The 21368-nt window shown below is 34.5% G+C and overlaps 1 protein-coding gene across 7 annotated transcripts; it reads left to right on the top strand.

The window, feature by feature from the left end:
- The first annotated feature begins 2634 nt into the window (after positions 1–2634).
- Positions 2635–16536, top strand: LOC120340152 (uncharacterized). 7 transcript variants are annotated; one of them, XM_039408430.2, is made up of 24 exons: positions 2635–2891; positions 5234–5378; positions 6232–6317; positions 6769–6839; positions 6931–7076; positions 7378–7611; positions 7955–8095; positions 9343–9466; positions 9571–9742; positions 9876–10004; positions 10081–10197; positions 10354–10488; positions 10795–10969; positions 11067–11200; positions 11426–11582; positions 12097–12266; positions 12728–12871; positions 13057–13173; positions 13252–13389; positions 13470–13727; positions 14159–14272; positions 14641–14919; positions 15154–15283; positions 15811–16536. In XM_039408430.2, the coding sequence occupies exons 1-24, from the start codon at positions 2804–2806 to the stop codon at positions 15929–15931; spliced, it is 3525 nt and encodes a 1174-aa protein (XP_039264364.2). In that variant the 5' UTR covers positions 2635–2803; the 3' UTR covers positions 15932–16536. The 7 variants fall into 7 exon arrangements, with proteins under 7 accessions (XP_039264364.2, XP_039264366.2, XP_077971962.1 ...); XM_039408432.2 differs by having other exon boundaries at positions 15370–16536; XM_078115836.1 differs by lacking the exon at positions 14159–14272.
- The last annotated feature ends 4832 nt before the right edge of the window (positions 16537–21368 follow it).

Raw genomic sequence — 21368 nt, 5'->3', positions numbered from 1 at the left:
TGTACACGCCCATTTTTTATACACGCCTCTACTTAATTACGAAAATGTCCTGAGTGGTTATCAATTTTCGGTTTGATGTGTCATGTCCGGTTTAATATAAGAAGAAAATAAATTACCGGTAATGAAAATCTTCGTTAAACTCGCTACTAAGAGTCATCATCACTTCAAATAATTCACTCATGTTCATGTTTAATTGCGGGTGTCATAAATTTCTTTTATTTCCTATTTCACGCGAGTACGTAATTGTCACTATTTCAATGTCTCACGCACTATGAAGCACTTGAAACAACATAATCTCCTCGATTTAAAGTGATATAAGATTTCGATTTTTGCCTAAAACCACTGTATACAGTCGGAAGTATTCATTCATTTTTTGAAAATTTTTCTGCGTGCAATGGTGTCGTTTAATTTATTCTGTTCACTCCAAAATTCGCATTTTTAATGGTTATATTGTAGTAAATTTTGTACAGTCAATTGAGTATTAAATTTAAAAAAAAATATTCTAATTGTGACGAAACGAGTTGTTAAATTGAACGCAACGAAATCCGTTACAGTAAATAAGTAAAATAAGCAAAGATAAGAACATTTCGACAGAAAAAAAATCAGAAGAAGTCCTATCTCTACAGTTGTTCATCATTAGAAACGAAAACGTTGATTACACATTTGGTTATTCACCATGACAAGGAAATTAAAATTAGAATGCCAAGGGAAATGTAAGGATTATTTTTACTTGGGTCAACACATAGAATAAGTAACAGGGACATTTTGGCAAATATATATTGCTTCCGGGAAACAATTTATCACGACACGAATCACGGAAACTTCGCGAGGTCTGCAAACGACGTAAACAAATACTTCGTTCTCTGCGTCAGCAACAACGCAAGGTTTAATGACGAATTATAAAAAACTTTGTTTTTAACTTTGCGCTTTGACAAATTAATACTGTGTCGCGGACGGAATCTCTTGGACTCTTGAACTTGATGACGTCACGGAGGGGATCATATCATCATATCCACATTTATTTGTTCGTAATAGATGACAAAAACATAAAGGTGTAATGAAACATAGGTTTTATGCTAAATCATTTTCAGTATAAGTTCTCCAAACAGCGACATTATGCTCTTGTGGGAAGTTTGTAAACACCTCCTTAAAACCAAGAAAATTTTAATTATGGTATACAACGAACTTGGCGGATCTAAAACATATAATCATGTTAAGTCGTTGTAGAACAGAATCGCTGAATCAGTCAAAAAACGTTTTCGAAGAGGGTGATTTTTGAGATCTTTAGTACTGCTAAATCATGATCCCACGTATAAACAACAAATAGACTTGTTTCTTATTGAAAATTTAATTTTTGTTTCAGTTTGTTAAGTATCTTATACGAAATCCTCGTCAGACAAAATATAAAAAACAACAACAGCATTTGTAAATTGGAATTGTATTTTATCTGTAGTTCGATTAAAAATAACAGCGCTATGACACAAAATAAGTTCAAACAGTATCAAGGAATCAAAATAAAATCTGTGTATGTTAAGTTATTACCAACTTGACTGGACATAAAAAATTGTATTGATGAATCGCTCTTGATAACCACGATAATGAGATACCGTATATAATTTAGATCGGTTCACAATATATTTATTTGTCTGTTCATTCATTCATTCCAAGCAAAGTTATAACCTCGAATCAGTAGTCAAGACTGTCCGATTGTTAATAAGATTGATGAGAGTTACAATGAGGGTCAGGAACTGCTTTTATTGGCAGGAGATATCATTGAATTGCTATAAATATTACAAACAGTAGGGAGTAACCTTAAACAACGTCATTTTTTTCTTAGGTTTGATACTATACAATTGGCACAAAAGAGCGAAGAAAAATTAAAAAATTGCTCATATTCACACCAAGTGCGTAATTGTTTTTACACTAATGACAGGGACTAGTAAAAACCAATTTTAACTTATATGCTTGGTATACATAAATAGCTTTGGATTTGGAATAAGGTAGCTGTTATTGGTCTGCAATGATTTCAAAATATCTCCAGTAACATTGCCATTGCATTTGTTACTTATGTATTTAGCAGTGATTAGTGATTAGCACTTGGTGACTCTCGTCTGAGAACGCTCGCGAGACTTCTTACGGGTCCGACGACAACGCCTTGATTGAGGCATTATTCAGTTAATCACTAGTGATATTCCGAATTATTTCTAAAACAAATCAATTTATCGCAGAATCGAAATGATTTCCATTGTGTTTTAATCTATGATAATAATAATCGGTAATTGATACGAAAAGAAAGTTATACCGATTCCTGAATACTGGTAATTATCTCAAACTGCAATGATTTTTTCGCGTTAGTTTTAATTCACTAAGACTCAAATTCGTGTGTAGGTTACACCGCCCCAGGCGTAAAACTATATGAAAGTCCATGACGCGAACAATCGTCTTTTTCTTATTTATCAGCGTGTGTATATAACACTTTAGTTGGAATGTGCAGGTTTGTGTTATAGTAATGCTGTTAACTTATTGATAATTGATGGAGATTTTAAATTTATAATATATATATGTATTTTAGCTTACTTAAATATGAAATACTGATGTGTGAAATAGATTCGATATTGCAACCTAACAATTTTATTGTTTAATAGCTACAGCAATTTTAGATTGTATTTCTAGAATATACGCCAGCACGCACAGCTGTAAGCGATAAAAAATATATACTATCAAAATTTGATTTTCTTCGAGTGTGATCTAAGCGAGCAACAGAAAATAAAAATTATTGAAATTCTTCGAGCTTCGCAGCGGAATGGATCACCGTTATGTAATTGGTGCCACGTTGCTCATCCTTTGCGTGGCGTGCGTGCGGGTACAGGGTTCTACAACAACGTCAACAGGTAATCACTTGAAATGTTTTTCTGCATAACTTATAATTTTATTATGTACATTACCTAAATTTGTGACAGAAAATGTAAAATTATTAACTTCGCATACGATTCTGTAATTTGTGTGCAAAGAATCGAGAATGTCCCAACAACAATGCGTATTCGAGAATGCTCTTTTCATAAATTTCTTCGAAACTACCAAGATTTTCGAAATTTACCCCGCGATATCGCGTCATTTCTTTAGTAGATCGTGGCATATTGTCGAGATTATACATTTTATAAGCTGGCTTTATGACATAATATTTTACAAGTGAAGATAAACCGTTTATCAATTTTGATGTTTTCAAGTGTGAAAATATTCAGTTGGACGCAATTTGGGGTCTGCTGATGCGATGACGTGTTGGCATGACGCATGTTTAAGTACAATATACTAGATGTCTGGTCGACAAAATTCCAAAATTACCTGCCAACGAGACATAAATGAAACCTTATTCTAACTCTCACAGTGATAGCCCGCGGGGCAAACCAGCAAATTCCGTGACAAGAGATATGCAACAAATAACTATCTTTCATGTTCCGAATTTTACGTCCGTGTTGTCGCCACACTAACTCTTGATATTTTTACAAAAATTTGCTTAGATTCGTGATTTAATGTTAAATAAATAAAGCAAAATAACAGGGTTAAAGTCACGAAAAGATACGAAGTCACCTTTGAGCATTGTAAATATTATTTTGTAATGAAAAGAAGCCATAATCAGTGATTATTTTCTAACACAATTTGGAATAAATTCAACAAATGTTATCAACGATTTTGCAGATTTTCATATGATCTATAATGAACAATTAATTTGGCAATTCAACTTATCGTTTTACTTATTGTAATCGTATACATTATATATATAGAAAGGCAATTTTCCCACCATCGACGATGAAAGATTGCAAAAAAGATTAAACTATCGCATTTCGACCATTTTTTTTATTGTCTTTGGACATTTTTTTCGAGATTTCGTAACAATTCCATAAATTTGTGCTTTTTGAGTTATCGCTGATAAAACTAAAAAAAAGTTTTTGAAAACTCTTATTTCGACACCTGTAGGAATCAAGTGAACAAAACAAAGTATAATAAGAATTATTCCAGACAACAATATAAAAAATTAAAAATTGAGTGAAGAGTATTTAACAGATCATATATGGAAAGCGTGAATGCGCTTCCTGAAGTTTTAATCCAAAAATGTCCATTTCCTGAAATTCTGTCATAGCCCGCGGCTCTTCGTTCCTTATAAATTAACTTTGAAAATAATTGCAAGTCACTTATATGGTATTTATCACAATATTTCTCGTCTTTATGATTCAATAATGAAATTAATAATTTAACAGTATCACGAAAATCATATTCGAAATTCGGAGAATATTGCGTCTGATGATTATAAGTATGAATCGACTAATGATGTTTCTTAATTCTCCATACGGATTCGAGCGAGAGCGGCAACTGCGAGCAAAGCATATTGCAATTTGATTTCACTTTGTTGAAACTTGGCTACCTAAAAACCCTATGAATTATCCCGTATATGAACTATGTATTATCGAACATACCATTTTGGTTTCGCTGATGTCACTAAATGGGAGTTTTATCGAATGTTCTTTTTATCGTTAATATAGCGCGAGCACTCTATCTTTCAATAAACTAATTGATACTTTCTACAACAAATCGCTAACTCGTCATCGACCTTTGGCCCATAATAAATACTAATGGATTAAGTATCGTCAATCATTAATTACGTTATTAACAATAATATTATGGCCAACATTTATAGCTTACGCGAAAGATTGGAGATAACGAATACCATCAACTAATTTCTGTTCAATGAGAATATGTTATACAGATTTGTTACGTGCAAAGCTATAAGTGATCTAAACTTCAGAATATGAACAACATATATATAATAAGAAAGTACAATTAGTATTTTTTGATTGAATTGACCTGATTTAATAATTTTTTTTTTAATTGAATACAAATAGTAAGAAAACAAATTTTCAATTTATTTGTAATTGTTTTATTATGATTGATTTTTATATGATTATATGATTTGTTTTATTATGATGTCAATCGATGAAGCATCATGGTAACCCAAAAATGACGTATATAAAAGTACTCAATGAATTCTAAAAAATAAAACTGGAAACGAAACAAAGCGCTTTTATTAATATTAAACTTACGAAGTAAATGATATGGCGAACCTGAACAAGTGTGACAAAATTTCGAATTCTAAGCGATATATTCGATTTATTTGCGCATAAACGCCCATGGACAGCGTCATCCCCATATTAAAGCTATCTCTGATTTTTGTGCTTAGATGATTGCATCGACGGCCCAAGTACATGGTACAGAGGGACGCGAGATGTGACAGGTTCCGGAACGACGTGTCAGCGATGGGATACTGATAAGCCACACAAACCAAAACACGTGCCGAAAGATGGTGGACACCACAATTATTGCAGGTAACTATATCGCTTTATTATTAGACCCTAATATACAATAGCTACATAAACTATGAAAACAATGCCTAACCCCCGTTTTTGAAGTCATATAGTATTGAATTATCATACAGAATAAACAAAGAAATAAATGTATATATTATCCTCCCATACCACTTTTCAGTATTTTAAGATTGATAATTGAATGTTGATTGTTGAATATAGACGTGAATTGTTTCAGAGAAAAATAATATAAGTATTGCAGAATTTCATAAACCTTGAAAAGCTGAGATATACGGACAGAAAGTTGATATCTATCTATCTAAAAATATATCAGCATTTTGTGAGTAATGAATGGGTCGTCTTATTGTGTACTTGTCCCGAAAGATTATTTCAATAACGGAACGGGCAAAATATGCTGATGTAGAAGTACGCTAAATCGGAAAAAAATCTGAATACAAAGATTCTATTTTTATATTTTGGCATAAACAATAACGTACGTAATTCATATCAGAAAATACACGGGAATCAGAATCGCTTTAGTTCGTCACATGATCCTATTGTCTTTCAAATAATAACAGTTTAGGTAATAGATACATTGTAATATTATGAAATATATAAATTCCGTGTTAATAATACAGTTTCGGTGACATCGTAAGCAAATATTTCTCAAAATTATTATTGTTTAAATAAAGTTATGATTGAGGAAGGAAAAAAGCAAATGCCTTAAGTTTGATTAAAACTCTGTGGAAGTGTGGCTATTGAACTATTCTAACACTATAAAATGTAGAGATTTCTAAAAGTATCCCATCAGATAAATTAACCGAATAATGAAGATTTTAATTGCTTGGAATTAATCCTTGAATTTTTCTTTTAGAAATCCAGATAACGATTTGAGAGGAACATGGTGCTACACTATAAATAACAAAACTCGATGGGAATATTGCAATATTTCAAAATGCCGTAAGCTATTGTAGATTATATTTTTCTGTTTATTAAACATTACTTCATAAACTCTTTCGATCCTATTTCATACGTAGAATATGAATAAGAAAGACGTAAATCTAGAACAAAGTGGAGTAAATTTATTTTTATTGGCAATGTCTTATCTGTTTATTTATAATGTTTTCTTTAATGTTTCTTGAACACAATTTTTTGATATGACTTTTAATATTGTGGGGACAGACACAATAATTTATTGTGTTTCTTTATTCTTTTTATTTCACTTTACTTCAATTTTGAATTCGACATTTCGGCTCGTATTATCTAACACTGTAAAATTGTGTTAAAAATATCAGCACTTAATTAGGAACATATCAATTATTTGTTGATGCCATAAATTAGCATGTTTCGTGTTGGTTTTCATTAACTATTTTTCAAAATACGATATAAAATTTCTTCATATATTTTACAGCCGATGATTCACTTGTTATCTGGACAAATTATGATGCCGCATCCGAAAGTACCCACTTATTACGTGTTCAGGTGCGTAATGCAAAGTTTATTTGAATGAACTTTTATTGCATTTATTGAACTATACTAAATAGACGTCAATTTAACGCTTCAATAAATTTAGGCCGATCCTGAGATTGTCAAGCAGGAGACCGATAATGGTGGATCTTTCAATGTTACTGTTCTCACCGGGTCAAACCGTTCAATGACAGAGTACTGGGCACTTGCAGCAGATTACAATAAAAAAAGATTATATTTTACAGACTACAGGTATATATACAAAAAAGTAAAAGCATGGATGTGTGTCAAGGCAATTTGACACATTCAAAGACACGTACTTGCTACAATATCCGCCTTAGAGAGAGAAATATTTGGTTTCTAGATGAAATTCAGGATAAAAAAACGATAACGAAAAAAACTCGTTTGGGAGGACATAACATATCATATACTTGTGCTAATCATATTAATGTACAAAAGTATTTAGCATTGATTATCGCGTAAAAGGCCTTCATAAGTGCGGCAGCAAATGTTTGTAAAGTCACGACCTCATTTGTTTTTTCAAATACTTTAGGTCTGAATACATTGGTGTGTGGAGTATGACAGAGAAAAAGGGCGAGAGATATTTCGAAGGAATGGCACATGGAGTTGAATGTATAGCTTATGATTGGAAAACAGATAATTTATATTGGACGGATTCCGAGTTTAAATGGGTAATGGCTGCGGAAAACACATTTAACTATTACACCCCGGTTTACAGGACAGCTCCAGATCCAGCATATGGGCTTGCAGTACATTCAGTAAAACGGTATGTTTCATTGTTGTAGTGCTGCTTTGTAAAAAGTTTATCTGAAATCTGCTAAATAATACTAGCTTATAGACCGAAGGGCGTCGATACTAAACTTTCGAAATGAATTTAAAACACGCCCGAGGGGTTGTACCAATGTAGTCAGATAGTTATCACTACCTGAAAACAGGTATAATTATTCTTAAATCGTTTGAAAGTTACATACATGTCTATAAAATTTCTATTGTGGCAAAATCGCTTCAATTTTTCAATGGACTGATCAATTGTTTTGTCAAAACTCTTGGCAATTCCAAGTTTTTATATCATCAGAATTATTGAAAAGTTTCAATAATATTTTTTTCAGACTGTTGATATTTTCCACATATAAAGCATTAGGATCTAAAATCATCGTCACAGACTTGGCAGGAAAAAGTCCGAAAACTCTTTTCAAGTTTCCAAACGTTTTCGACGTGACTGGAATCACCATTGATTACACAGATGACAGGTATGCTATGATTTTAGCTTGGGAAAAATCATAGGACATATTATGCAGAGAAATGTGTTTTGTTTCAAGTAATTCACTTGCTCACATTCAACCGCTTGCTATTGTTAGAACGTTTTGACCGCGCGTCCGAGGAATCATTATGTGTAGAATGTCATTGTAAATTTAGGATAAAACTTTGAGAATCAGTAAAACTCATTCGAAAAGTCGTTTCTCGCAAAATAAAGCGAAACTTTCTTCGTCATGTCTTAAAACTAATCGAAGCATAAGTGTATATTTTTGGTAAAATTGAGAGATAAAACTTTGAGAATCAATAAAACTCATTCGAAAAGTGGTTTTCCGCAAAATGAAGCGAAACTTTCTTCGTCATATCTTGAAACTAATCGTAACATAAGCGTGTGTTTTTGGTTTTCAACAGCATCATGTCATTTCTGACTATTACTTTCCCTACTACCAGACAGTTTTGCTAACTAAACTTTTAACTATTCGACGATTATAACTAAAACTCCCTCTATATCACAATGCAGAATGCGCAGTTCCACATCTTGGTTTTCAAAACATTCATTTACAATGAAAGTAGTCGGATACCTGGTTATTCGATTGCAATTTATGTGGCAGGAATTAGCGGAAGTAAACTTAGTGCACTTGAGATAAAATTTAAATAAAATCATGTGACTTTTTATTCCGTCAGCCGCCGAATATTAAGTAATCGCTACGTGACCTGATAGCGTGTGTTTTTATCTTAAAAATACAAACTGTTATTCACGTTCAAGAATTACTTTTGTAATACGGGATGCACGGGAATACGGAAACAGTTTGATATCCTTTCAAAATATTTCACGATCACAAAATATGGTTAACTGATTTTCAGTTCGTGTTTTTATATCAAGTCTTCATCTTGAATAATCTTATTGTTTATATGAAGCTATTGTTCTGAGGCCCGTAACCGTTGAGAGATTAGCGGCCAAGAAAGAATTTTGTTTATCACGCGTTTCACCACTTGGTCAGTTTTTCTCGAGTTTACGGAATAATATTATTGTTTATAATATAATCTGTTTATCCATTTTTTTTTTCGCTGTCTGATAAAGGTCTGCTCAATTTCAATTACAGAATTTTAACAGCATTATCACATTGCAGTAAAACATACTCAGTTATACTCTTATAAACTAATGCAATAAAAAATTTTTTTCTCTATATTAAAATGTTAGTTTTTCGTGGATAATAATTAATTAAAAATTAACGATGCACAGGCTTTACTGGACGGACTTCACTGGCTATGGAGGTATGGTGATGAGCTCTCTTCTAGATGGAACTAACAAAACTCAACATCACTACAGAGGAGGTTCAATTTTCTGGGGTGTCGCAGCGTACATGGTAATTTTATTTATAGTCCCGCAGACTGTTGAAAAAACAATCTCGCTTCAGATTTTTAAACCTTTAGTACGTTATGTCTTATGTCATTTTTTGTTATTTTTCAGGACTATCTCTACGTCTCCGATGTCCATGCAAGGTACAGCATGACAGGTGCACGATTCTATTCAGTCTGGATAATAACTAAGAGAAGAAAGCAAGTTTTCCGTTACACATTGAGCGGAAAGCCCAGAGGAATTGCAGTTTTTAGTCACAATGAAGAATTTTCGCTTGACACAGGTATGAGTTTGGTTACAGTTGTTGTTCGAACCGAGTAACTAATATAAGGTGCTTCGAGAAACGTTCACGACAATTTATTAGACATCAGTTGGCTCTGGTCGTTTAGCTGCTTTTTATTCCCATTTTTTTTCAGAACCTTCTTCAGGGGAATGTGGAGGAAGCGATTGTGGACATCTTTGTCTCCCAAGAATTAACGCCACGAGATCATGTGCATGCTCACTCGGATACCATTTGAATCCTGTGACGCAGAAATGCCAACCACGTAAGTTCATTAAATTATCCTTTAAAGAGCTATCTGTTTCCAAAAGATCATTTCTCACTAATGCAGTTTTTTACAGTTCTTGTGGAAGATGACTACTTGCTTGTCGCCGATGCGGGACAAGGAAAAGTATTCCAAATACCAATCACAGATTCTACAAACAACGCAACTCTGCAATACAGCATTGTTCCACTCGGTAGGTTGTCTAATGAATATAATCGGACACATAAAATGTTGTTTTAAGAAGGAAGAAAGTTGTTGTTTTATTGAATCTAACCCGAGAAACGTCAAATTTCATGCAACCTCAGGCACGGCTTCGAGAAGTAGCATTAACAAAATCATTTTCGTTAAGGTCACAAATGGAAAGCAGTAACCGTCGCCGTCGACCTTAACTCAAAGTATCTGTACTGGTCAGACAAGAAAAAATCAACTGTCAGCAGAGCATCAGTAGATGGAAGTCGATACACGCAAATAGCTTCTTCTTATGGTATGATTCGACAAAAAAAATATTCTTGAATCTCTTCGTGCTTAAACTATATAATCAAAAATAATTTAAGATGATTCTTTATTGGATTCAAGTAAATATTGGCAGTGATGAAATATGACATTCCGTGGTACATTTTTGCAACCACTAGGCCTTTCTCTACCTGGTTATATTTGATACATTTTTAAGATGGCTGATAGTCCTCAAACATACTTTATTTCTCTCTCACTTAAATACCTTGGTATTGTTGAGTTCGATTCGGGGATTCGAGAGAGTAAATGATAAATACTAATATACCCCACATTACAGCCAACAGCATGATTGTAGACCCGCAAACCGGTAACCTATTTTACGCTGACAATGAAAGAGACACGATCATTGTGTCCAATAAAGACGGCACCTCTAGTAGAACAATCGTTAAGCCCGAACCAGGAAAGAGCAACACCACAAGCATAAGAATGATAACACAAGATATAAAATACAAGTAAGTTTTATAAACGTTCTGTGTTGATTTTCTTTGCTGTTCACCTTATACACTGTGGATTAACGGGCAAGTAGTTCAATCTTATACTTTTTTGCAGATATATCTACTGGACGGATACATTCTCCAAAGAAGGAGAAGGCCAGGTATTGCGTTGTAGATACGATGGAAGTGGAAAAGAAATTGTGTTGGATAAGCTTAATTGGCCTCATGCTATTACAATCGATTACAAAAGTATGTATATTTTTAACGAGAAGGGCTATCTATATTTTCAATCGACAATTGCGTGAATAAAATGTGTAGTAGCCTACCAGAGCCACACATAAAATTTTATAATCTGCTACATTTATTCCGAATAATTCATTTCTTAACTTCGCATCAGTCTATCTGCCTCAACATTGTTACCAGGCAGTTGTGGTTGATACATAATTTTAAATATCGGATATTTGTCATTTCCAGCGGATCTTTTGTATGTGGCTGAAGCTAAGAGCGCCATTATATACGAACTTGACCTCTTAGCATTATTGAAAATTAACGACACGTCACCCAAGCAGAAGAAATACAAACAATATGATATTTCAGCTTATATCACTAGGATCAGCCCCTACATAATCGAGTAAGTTACCTTTTAAATTTTGATCTAGAATGAATTTTCAACACATCGCAAATGCAAGCTGATTGAACGTTGTTACTAATCTTGGAACAAATTTATTATATTGCAAAAAAGTAGATACTGTTGTCAAATTATGTGTTCGTATATATATGGGGTTCGATTTAATAATATGTAAACCTAGATTTAATAATATGTAATACAAAAGTATTTCAAAGATACTATTCAAAAGGATTCCTACCGCAATAACATGTCTCTGTTTTCTTCCGAATTTCTAACGTCTTGTCACACTCTCCCCGTATATATATATACAAAGGTACCACAGCAACGTTCCTCTCGATATAATGATTGATAGGGAAGCTTTGTTTTCGGGCTGACATGATAATAAAAAAATTGTTTCAATTTTTCTCGGTAAGAGCAATCTTTTGCGCCGGTACAATTTGAGAATTAATTTTACAGAGTAAACCAAAGGACTTTTGATGAGCTTTCTAGCAACATCACGCAAAAATCTATTTTTTAGTTTGAAAATACATCAAGGCATGGCCTACGTCGTGGACGGAAAGAGTAGTCGTCTCGAGAGGTTTAATCTTACTGAAGGAGCACCTTCAATGGCACCCTATGGACCAGCAGAATTTTTCCGAGTTACAACACTCTCTATATACAGCAACAGTTTTTATGCGAAATTCATCAGTAAGCAACATTGTATAAATGAATAATGTTTTCACTCAGCACGAGGAGGCCAAATGCGGTCTTTAGTAGTGGGTGATGACAGACTTAATTTGAATCAAATGCTTTGGCGAATACTGGACTCGAAATAGAGAATGCCGGAGCGTCGCCTATTAAATTTATGGGTTCCTATGTTATTTCTGAATTTACACCAATAAGCAATCTTTGTTGAATTTTAAAAGCAGTTGTTGATTACAATGAGTTGTTATCAAAAATTTCAAACAATTGATTGGTCTGTATACAACAAATAGTTTTATTTTACGGTAGGGCCTATAGTAAAAATTAAAACATCAATGTAGGGCTACAAAACCTTCGTTTAACCATATTACAATCCACGATTCCAGACTCATTCGGCCATTTTTAATAAAATTAAATTTAGCTACGTGTGGAGTAGAATGTAATAAATATAACTCGCTACATTGCAGAACCACAAAATAATCCGTGCGATGGTGATTACTGTAGAGAAATGTGTGTAGCGATTTCAGATACAGACAAAAAGTGTTTATGCCGGGACGGCAAACTCGCGCTAGGAAACATTTGTATAGATGACGCCGGAAAAGCGGATGTTGGTAAGTAGTCTAATTACAGTTTCCATAGTTGGGGTAATAAACCTTGTATGGCCATATTTTGTTTGTGCCCCTGCTCATAGCCATATCTGATCCAGTTATTTAGAACAAGAGCAGTATTGTTTTCTTATAAAGCGTGTTCAAACGTGTCAGAATTTGTTTGACTTACTGGTTTTGTCATTTCGCAGATATCAGCCCTCCTGTTGCACAAAACTGTCCAGACGATGCAGAAATTTCACTTCCATCATGTGCTTCAACAGCCAGCTATTCGTGGACGACACCAACATGGAAAGACGACAAAACAGGTGAGTTTGATACTCGCAGTATTTTTTCATGATTCAATTTCATCAGTTGTTATATATAATCTCCTAATTTCTTTGCAGCTGTCAGCGACTTGGATATTCAGGTACCAACTATGAGATCCCCGGCTTCATTAGCGGCAGGAATACAGACATTTAGCTATACCGCCAGAGACAAAAGTGGAAACGTGGGGTACTGTCGATTTACCGTCAATGTAAAAGGTATATCATAATGAAAACAAAATAGACTAGCGCACTGAAACAATATATCAAAAAATTATTGCTTATTATTTTCCAAACAGACAACCAATGTCCACCGGTTCCCAACGCCAGGCCAGGAATGAGGCGAAGCGAACCTACATGCCGAAATCGGATGGGCTCTGTTTTCAACGTCACTTGTATCACTGAAGGGTATGTCGTTTGGGTAAGCGACAGTACGGGATCTTACAAAACTGAGCCTGTATATGAGGTTGTATGCGAAAAGAGTCTCAAATGGAATAGCAGAATGACGCATAACTCAGATTGCAGGCCACCTCCCGCGGCCACGTCATCAACAACGAGTAAGTTCTTCCACCCACACCTAACAAACAGTTTGTTGTCATATTGTTATGGTTGATTGCGTACAGTGTGAGATTGGGTTTTTGATTTTTACGCATGGTTGTCAATATACAATGTCCCGATAGAATCTCGAAGCTTAGATATTTATCATTTTTGTCGTATTTTATTTTTTTAAGTTTAACACAATTTATGTTCCCATAGCTTGTTCATACTTCATTCCTTTCATTACAAACTTCGCATTCCATCAACAAACTTCAATATATATAATTGAAGTGCGGCTGCTTAATGTCGACCGTTAGAGGGATTGAGACCCTTTATAGATACTTTTAAATATGCTGGGTTGAATGGGGGCTATTATCAATACGAAAACACCAACTTCTAAACGTGTTCAACGAAACATTAATGCATTCATCAAATTTGTTGAAACCAATAGAAGGAACATCAACAACCACAAAAACTTCTACACCCGCCTCCACTACGAAAAGGACAACCACCGCCACACAGACAACGTCCACAAAAGTAACCACGCGTTCAACAACAACGACTGGTGTGTTGACTTTAATGTTTTATCCAAATATTCGGTGGTTTGTAAAGATTGTCGTGTGGAAACATGTAGTTGTTTTACTAATAGTAATTTTATTCACAATGAACACAAATCAAATGACGGCATGTGGTGTGGTTTTCATTTCATTGGTGTCTTCTTGCATGCTCAATTTATCAACGTTCCAACACAGAAAATCATGGAAGTTTTCATTTATTTTTCAAAATTCTATATTGTTTTAATATTAATACCCTTGCCGTCATTTGAAATATACCTTAAACAAATTCGGAATTTTGTTTGACGTATTTTATTCATTGCTATTATTTTTCGACATTCCTTGCGCATGATTCTCTGTGTTGTACACGTTGTAACAGCTACTACAACATCGTCTACTACCACTCCTACAACAACAACACCAACGACTACCACCACTACTACGACTCCGGTAACAACAACTACCACTACAACAACTACCACTACAACAACACCTGCTGCGACAACCTCATCTACGAAGGCCACAACCTCCCAACAAACGACCACTACGACACCAAAGCCCACTGCAAAATCCACCACTACAACTAAACTCACAACGACTACGCTGAAAAATGACAAGTCGCCCGATACAACTGCACTTACGAAGCCTGCCTCAACTGGTAAATATCATGGGAGAGCTTACACCATTTTCTGCAGACACAATAACCCCGCACACCGCCTCACAAAAACAACGAAAAAAACAACGGCTTTATATGTTCCAATGCATGTTTTGCTTTTGCATGACCTCGCTAGTTCATTATTTTTTAAAATATATATACAGTGTGTACATATATTCACGCATATGTTATTGTACCCAGGTGCATTAAATTAATATTATTAACTGTCGCGTTTAGACAAAAACGTGGAAAATGTCGGTGGAACTGCCAAGCAAGAAAACAAGGGATTGAGCAGTGGTGCGATCGCTGCAATAATCATCGTTGTTTTAGTCCTCATCATTGTAATCGGCGTTGTTGTATTTGTAACGTAAGTATTATTACTATCAATAATTATATTAGTTGATAATTATATAAGTTAATTGGGCTCTTGTATTTTCAACCGCCTCGATACAGGGTTAGACGGAACTCGCCCTCGCTTCTCAAGTATTCTTTCCCTCAGTTTTGGAAATCAAAAGAAGACACCATAGATCTACAAACGAGCGACAGCAACCGTTACAACGTTATGTGAAAATACAATTTATCCTGTGGCAAACAAAAGCAAAACATGCCACAGAGGAACTATTGAAACACACTTAGCACCTAACTTCGTTTTGTGAGAATTATAACTCGCCTAACATATCTTATTGGTCTGATTTTGAGTTTATATAGCCTCTATCTTAATTTGGCACGCGCCACAGGCGAATATTAAAACCCTGGGGAAACGGGGCGGTTGAATAGTATGGAGTGTAAAAACGCAATTGGGGGACAATAAAAGTATTTATATTGTTATATAGAAACTTTGAAGTATTTTGGTGATATTGTTGTTAAATTTTTATTCTTCCTTTTGCACTCCAGAATACGCAACCGCCCTGTCTGGGCTGTTACCAAATTATCGTTCCCTGTCTTCTGGAAAAGCTCCGGGGAAGATAAAGTCAAAATGGAATCATCCAATAATGCGTACCAGATCATGTCTTAAAATGGAAGTCCTGACCAACCATCCCCCAACCTCATTGACTTCTGTTGTCTTTGCCGAACACTGACATATATAATCATAAATAACATATTTTGTTTCTTCCACCAAAAGAACTAATACGTTGGGAATAAGCATACTACTTTAGTGCTTCATTACAGTTTAATTTTTATCTGTAGAATGTGTGTGTTTTGAATTTTAAACACGATATTTTATAATCAGAGGCTTGGTTAAATATTTTTGTACACTGTACCGAAATTGCAAATTTGTCGGCCGGGACTGAGGTTTTTCTGAATTTATCTTTCTGTAATTATACTTTCTTGAATTTTTCAAAGCCTGAGTGCCTTTTCAGAAGTTTATAATAGAGGAGTATGTATTTTTCTAATGTTTTTTGCACTTAGTTGCTAGAAAGTCCAATGCACTGACTAAAACATTTCTGCAAAGTCGTAACTATAGCTGCTTTGTCTTTGAAATGCCGGTTAGGCATAACATCAGTGATCATATAGCTTTATTGTCGAAATAGTATACTATGTGCTAAATAATCAATATATGGGAATTTAAACCGATGCTGCCATTTTGCTTAAATAAATATTTTTTGCTGTATTGTATAACGGTATTGACTGTAATTTAGTGTTCTATATTCAGGACAGCAGCTGTGCCCAGTCAGCAAAAAGTCAATATTATGAAGCAACGCAGTTGCTAAGAATAATACACATTAGCTTACCTATAAATCAGATAACCCAATATACGATGCTATAATTCAGATATTTTGTAAAATCAATATGAGGAAACTTGCCAACCCCAATTAAATTCAAGATTTTCAGTCAAAACCAGTATGGTGGTATAAGAAAAATAAAGGACTCTGTTTTACCTCTGTTTATAGACAGCGCCCTCTCAGCAACTCACTTTGTCCAACTAAATTTTGACTGAGTTGTGGTACAAGCTTGTTTCAGTTTGGCCGTGGTTGTAGGCAACAGTGATGAAGTCCTGCCTGGTAATTTGCCCTCAGAACATGCTCTTTAGTGAATCATTGTTGAGTGGAAGAGTATAATCCATATGTTTGCCAGTGTTAAAAGGACGTGCCGTGGTATCATTTACATTCTTCATATCCTTTCCATACAGTACACAAACAAATTCCTCAGTTTTATTTATTATCGCCTTGTTAACCTCAAAAGATCTTCATAGTTGAGAAAAGAAAAATGAATTAAAAAACTCAATGAAGTTTTCCAACATCATGTTGATGGGCAGTTTCAATTGCCGAAAAGTGTCAAAGTATTTCATTATGAATAGCCCATCTAAGCAGTTTGCAAATGTTATGTTTTTCATATACCTTTCCGCTTCAAGACTTCTTGTTCGATTCATTTTATAGCGCTGATAGCAGCAGGGATTAGACGCAGGGGTCGGCAACCTACGGCCCGCGGAGCAATATAATCCGGCCCGCGACGCTCCACTGAATTATGGTAACAAAACAGCTGTTATGACAATTATATTCTTTAACAAAATTTATTTTGGGACACGTGCAGTCAAAATTATATTATAACCTAACCAGTATATAATTCACAATCACGCGTTTAATGAGCCTATAATTTAAATATAATTGGACAAATGACAACAAAACGCAGAAGAGTTGATGCTAAGTGAAAATGGTTTAATGGTGCAGAAAATACTCTAATAGTTAGTCTTCGCGTGCTGCTCAAAATTTAACTTCTGATCTGTGTGAAAAAGTGTGATTCATCGGCCATCCATTCGGTTTTTAACTTTCTAAAAATATGTGCAGCCCACCAATGACTTGCAACCTTTAATTTTGGCCCGCGAGCGATAAAAAAGGTTGCCGACCCCTTAGTCATTAGAGCCTGCGTTAGGCTGGATTGGTGAAACAATGTCATTTTCTTTTGTAGTACAGTATCTAAAATGAAGAAGAAAATCATATTTGGAACAACAGGAGTGTAAAATACCACTAAATACCGACTAATACTTTTCATACATAATGCATATTATCTGATGTACTCAATGAGCTTGGCTCATTGGATGTACTACAGTCCTGCAGTGTTTGCATACTAGACTATATCTACAGTCTACACTGAATTTCAAAATAACACAGTCTGAAATGCCCTATGGTCTATATAGACTATATTTTAAAACATCAACTGTCGGTCTACAACTTGATTTCTCATCTCTCAATCGTTTCCAATGCTACTTTCTTTCAACTCAGGCATAACTTATCATTGCTTCCCAGGTTCTTGTCGGCTCTATGAATTTAGACCAACTGAGATGAGTAAAATTGATTATTTTCCCCTCTTTTTCACACAAACGTGCATTACAGAAATAGCCATTATCTTCTGAATCAAATATGCCGTAGCCTATATAGTAGTATAAGTCTGCTGAATTGTCAAGAATCGTCATTAAATTAATCATCTTTCATACAAGCAAGAAAATATCGTTGTTTGTGACATATTTTCTAGGTCTAGCCTTCCATGGAGTTACCGTAGTCTACCTATTTAACGACGTTTTATGGGCTAGTGCTTAACTAAAATTGCTATTTATGGTAAGAAGATACAAGTGTTTATTGACTAATATTAACTAAAAAAGACTATGGAAAGGCTACTCAACTCAACGCAAAAGCGAGCAGTAGTACATCTGATATTCATCCGACCACGGGGATCCACCTACAGCTGACCAATCAATTGTTACGTCATGCAGAAGTCTGCGTTCATTGGCCCATGATACCGTAAAAGCAGAGAATTTAGGTCAGATGGTAACACATATATATTGTAGTAAAAGCGCCTTTTTCGTAAAACGTGCAACTTTTGGAAGTGGGAACAAGGCAATATTTGTTACTAAATTTCTAAGGAACATTTTAAAATCATTTTCAGGTAATTCCTTTATGTGCGCTACGAAACTGAAAAATAAACGACGGCCTCGTCTCGCGACCTATATGTTTAGAAACTGAATTACCTTTTACAAACTGAAACAACGAGATGACAGGTACGTATTTTAAGTCTAAAAACTTTGAAGATTTGTGCGTCGAAATAAATGATTCTCATCTCAATGCTCTTTTTGTGTAGGCTGTAATGGCAAGACTGCCCATGATGGTGACACTTTGGGCAAGTTGGCACATTCTTTCTTGTGAATACAGTTTTAGTTGGTTTGTAAGTAAAATGTGAATATTTTTGTAAATCGAATGTGATGGATGCAAGAGATGGTGCCACAAATTCTGCAATGATTTTGTTGGTAAATGAGTTTTTCTGCAACTACTGGACATTTGAAATTTTCTGTTCTTGCATAACTTTCTTCAATATCATTTTTACGAACATACACATTGTCATCTTTTGTTAGACTTTAATGTTCGTTGTTTGAGGTACCTCATCTACCTTTAAAAATTACCTTTAATTTTTATAAAAAGTCTATCACATCCATGTTATGTAAAATAAATTCGAAAATTGTCTTAACAAAAATTGACGTGCAAAATGTAAGATAATTTGAGGAAATTCATCGTTCTGCGCGTTGAAATGGATTTTCACGCTATTGTTGTTGGTTTAGCCATTAACTTGGGAAAGGATAACACAAAACGTGTATGCATAGAGGTTGAAGAATCAGGTTTTGGAAGCCAGGTGGGTACGGTGTCGTATTTGGTCTAGCTTGTGAAATACAAGTAAAATTTATATGTGATCGGTAGAGATAATGGTTGTAATACCATGACACCTACTATATGGAACCACGTTCTGTCCATTAAGTTGGCTGAAATAAACGGTTTTGAAAGATTATTGAAATATCGTACCTAATATATCTCAATACTGCAATAGCTAATGATGCTTCGCTAACTAGGTTTTGCTCGATTCTGATGGGTCTATACCCTGATACCTAATGCCATGTCCGTCTAGGTTTGAATCAATGAACAAGCCCAAATTGGAAACTGTTGATTAACTGTTAAATGTTACCAGAGATACAACATTCATCCATGTGAAAGCAAAATACCAGTAAGCCATCTAGCAAGCCATTTTACCTCCAACTTTAATATTTTAACTACTAGGTGAAAGTGTGAAGTGAATCAAGTCATTTGTTGCTGCCTACTCCTGAAGTGTTCTCAATTCGGTGTTCTCTCCTCCAGTTTCTTCAAATAACCAGCTTTTCTACTAGTTTCAATACACAGCCATTTCATTTCTGCATTTTGTTTATTTTTTGTAAAATTTGTAATGCAATTAAAACTTATAAAAAGTTTGCAAGCTCTCGTTCTATTTGAGATACACCGGGTTTTCTTACAGCAGACAATATTAGAATAAGAAGATTCAAGTCTAAAATCCATAAATCTAAAGGACTGTCCTAGTGAATCAATCAGGAGAGTAATATAGAATCCTGAACCGCCAAATTAGACCGATTTTTCAAATTCATTATAAGTATAAGTTTATTTCGACTCCATAATCAGCAATAGACTATTAAATAATTGATAAAAATAGGGATATTCTAAATTAAGGTCCTGTTCAATAGTGAAATCTAGCAAAAACAGAATTAAGTAGATATTCAATTTAGTAATACGTAAGATATCGAATTTGATTGATTTTTGATAGTGGTTTAAAGGTCTATTTTCTCATGCTGCCAGTTGTGCAGCGTGACAGCTGAAATGCTCAAAATTGAAATTTATAGGGACGTGTAGAAAGAGCAATAGGCAAATGTGGCATAATAAAAATATGCAAAATTCTAATTTACAGGGACGTGTAAAAAGAGAAAAAAGCAAAAATGGCATACTAAAAATATGCGATATTGTAATTTATAGGGACGTGTTATAGGAGAAATAAGTAAAAATGGCATACTAAAAATATGTAAAATTGAAATTCATAGGGACGTGTAAAAAGAGAAATAAGCAAAGATGGCATACTAAAAATATGCAAAATTCAAATTTACAGGGACGTGTAAAAAGAGATATAAGCAAAAATGGCATACTAAAAATATGCGAAATTGTAATTTATAGGGACGTGTAATAGGAAAAATAAGTAAAAATGGCATACTAAAAATATGCAAAATTGAAATTCATATGGAAGTGTAAAAAGAGAAATAATCAAAAATGGCATACTAAAAATATGCAAAATTGAAATTCATATGGAAGTGTAAAAAGAGAAATAAGCAAAGATGGCATACTAAAAATATGCAAAATTGAAATTTATAAGGACGTGTAAAAAGAGAAATAAGCAAATATGCTTATAGGCATTAAATGAAAGCTCAGTAAACCCAGGCTCTGCTGAAATTTCGGAATACAAGTGTCAAATTTGACATGGGAGGAGGATATAAGCTAGATTAAATGTATGCCTTACAAATAGGCAGTGGCGGCGCGTGGTCATTTTGACAACCGGGGCAAGCTACTGCGGGTCCAAGTCACCCCCATCTACGGGGACAGGATGAGCGCTGTAAGTTCTCCCATCATTTTATGAGTATAAAAACCATTCCATCG

Source organism: Styela clava, chromosome 9 (genome assembly GCF_964204865.1).
Source record: "Styela clava chromosome 9, kaStyClav1.hap1.2, whole genome shotgun sequence".
In the NCBI taxonomy this organism is placed as follows: Eukaryota; Metazoa; Chordata; class Ascidiacea; order Stolidobranchia; family Styelidae; genus Styela; species Styela clava.
The sequence above is the reverse complement of the archived record's forward strand: the minus strand, read 5'-3'. Positions and strand labels throughout refer to the sequence as shown.

Excerpts from the sequence above, each read along its gene's own strand:
- LOC120340152 (XM_039408430.2), top strand. The coding sequence starts at position 2,804 with ATGGATCACCGTTATGTAATTGGTGCCACGTTGCTCATCCTTTGCGTG. Across the intron at positions 6,318-6,768 it reads TTGCAATATTTCAAAATGCC|CCGATGATTCACTTGTTATC; the intron begins GTAAGCTATTGT and ends TATATTTTACAG. Across the intron at positions 8,096-9,342 it reads ATTGATTACACAGATGACAG|GCTTTACTGGACGGACTTCA; the intron begins GTATGCTATGAT and ends AACGATGCACAG.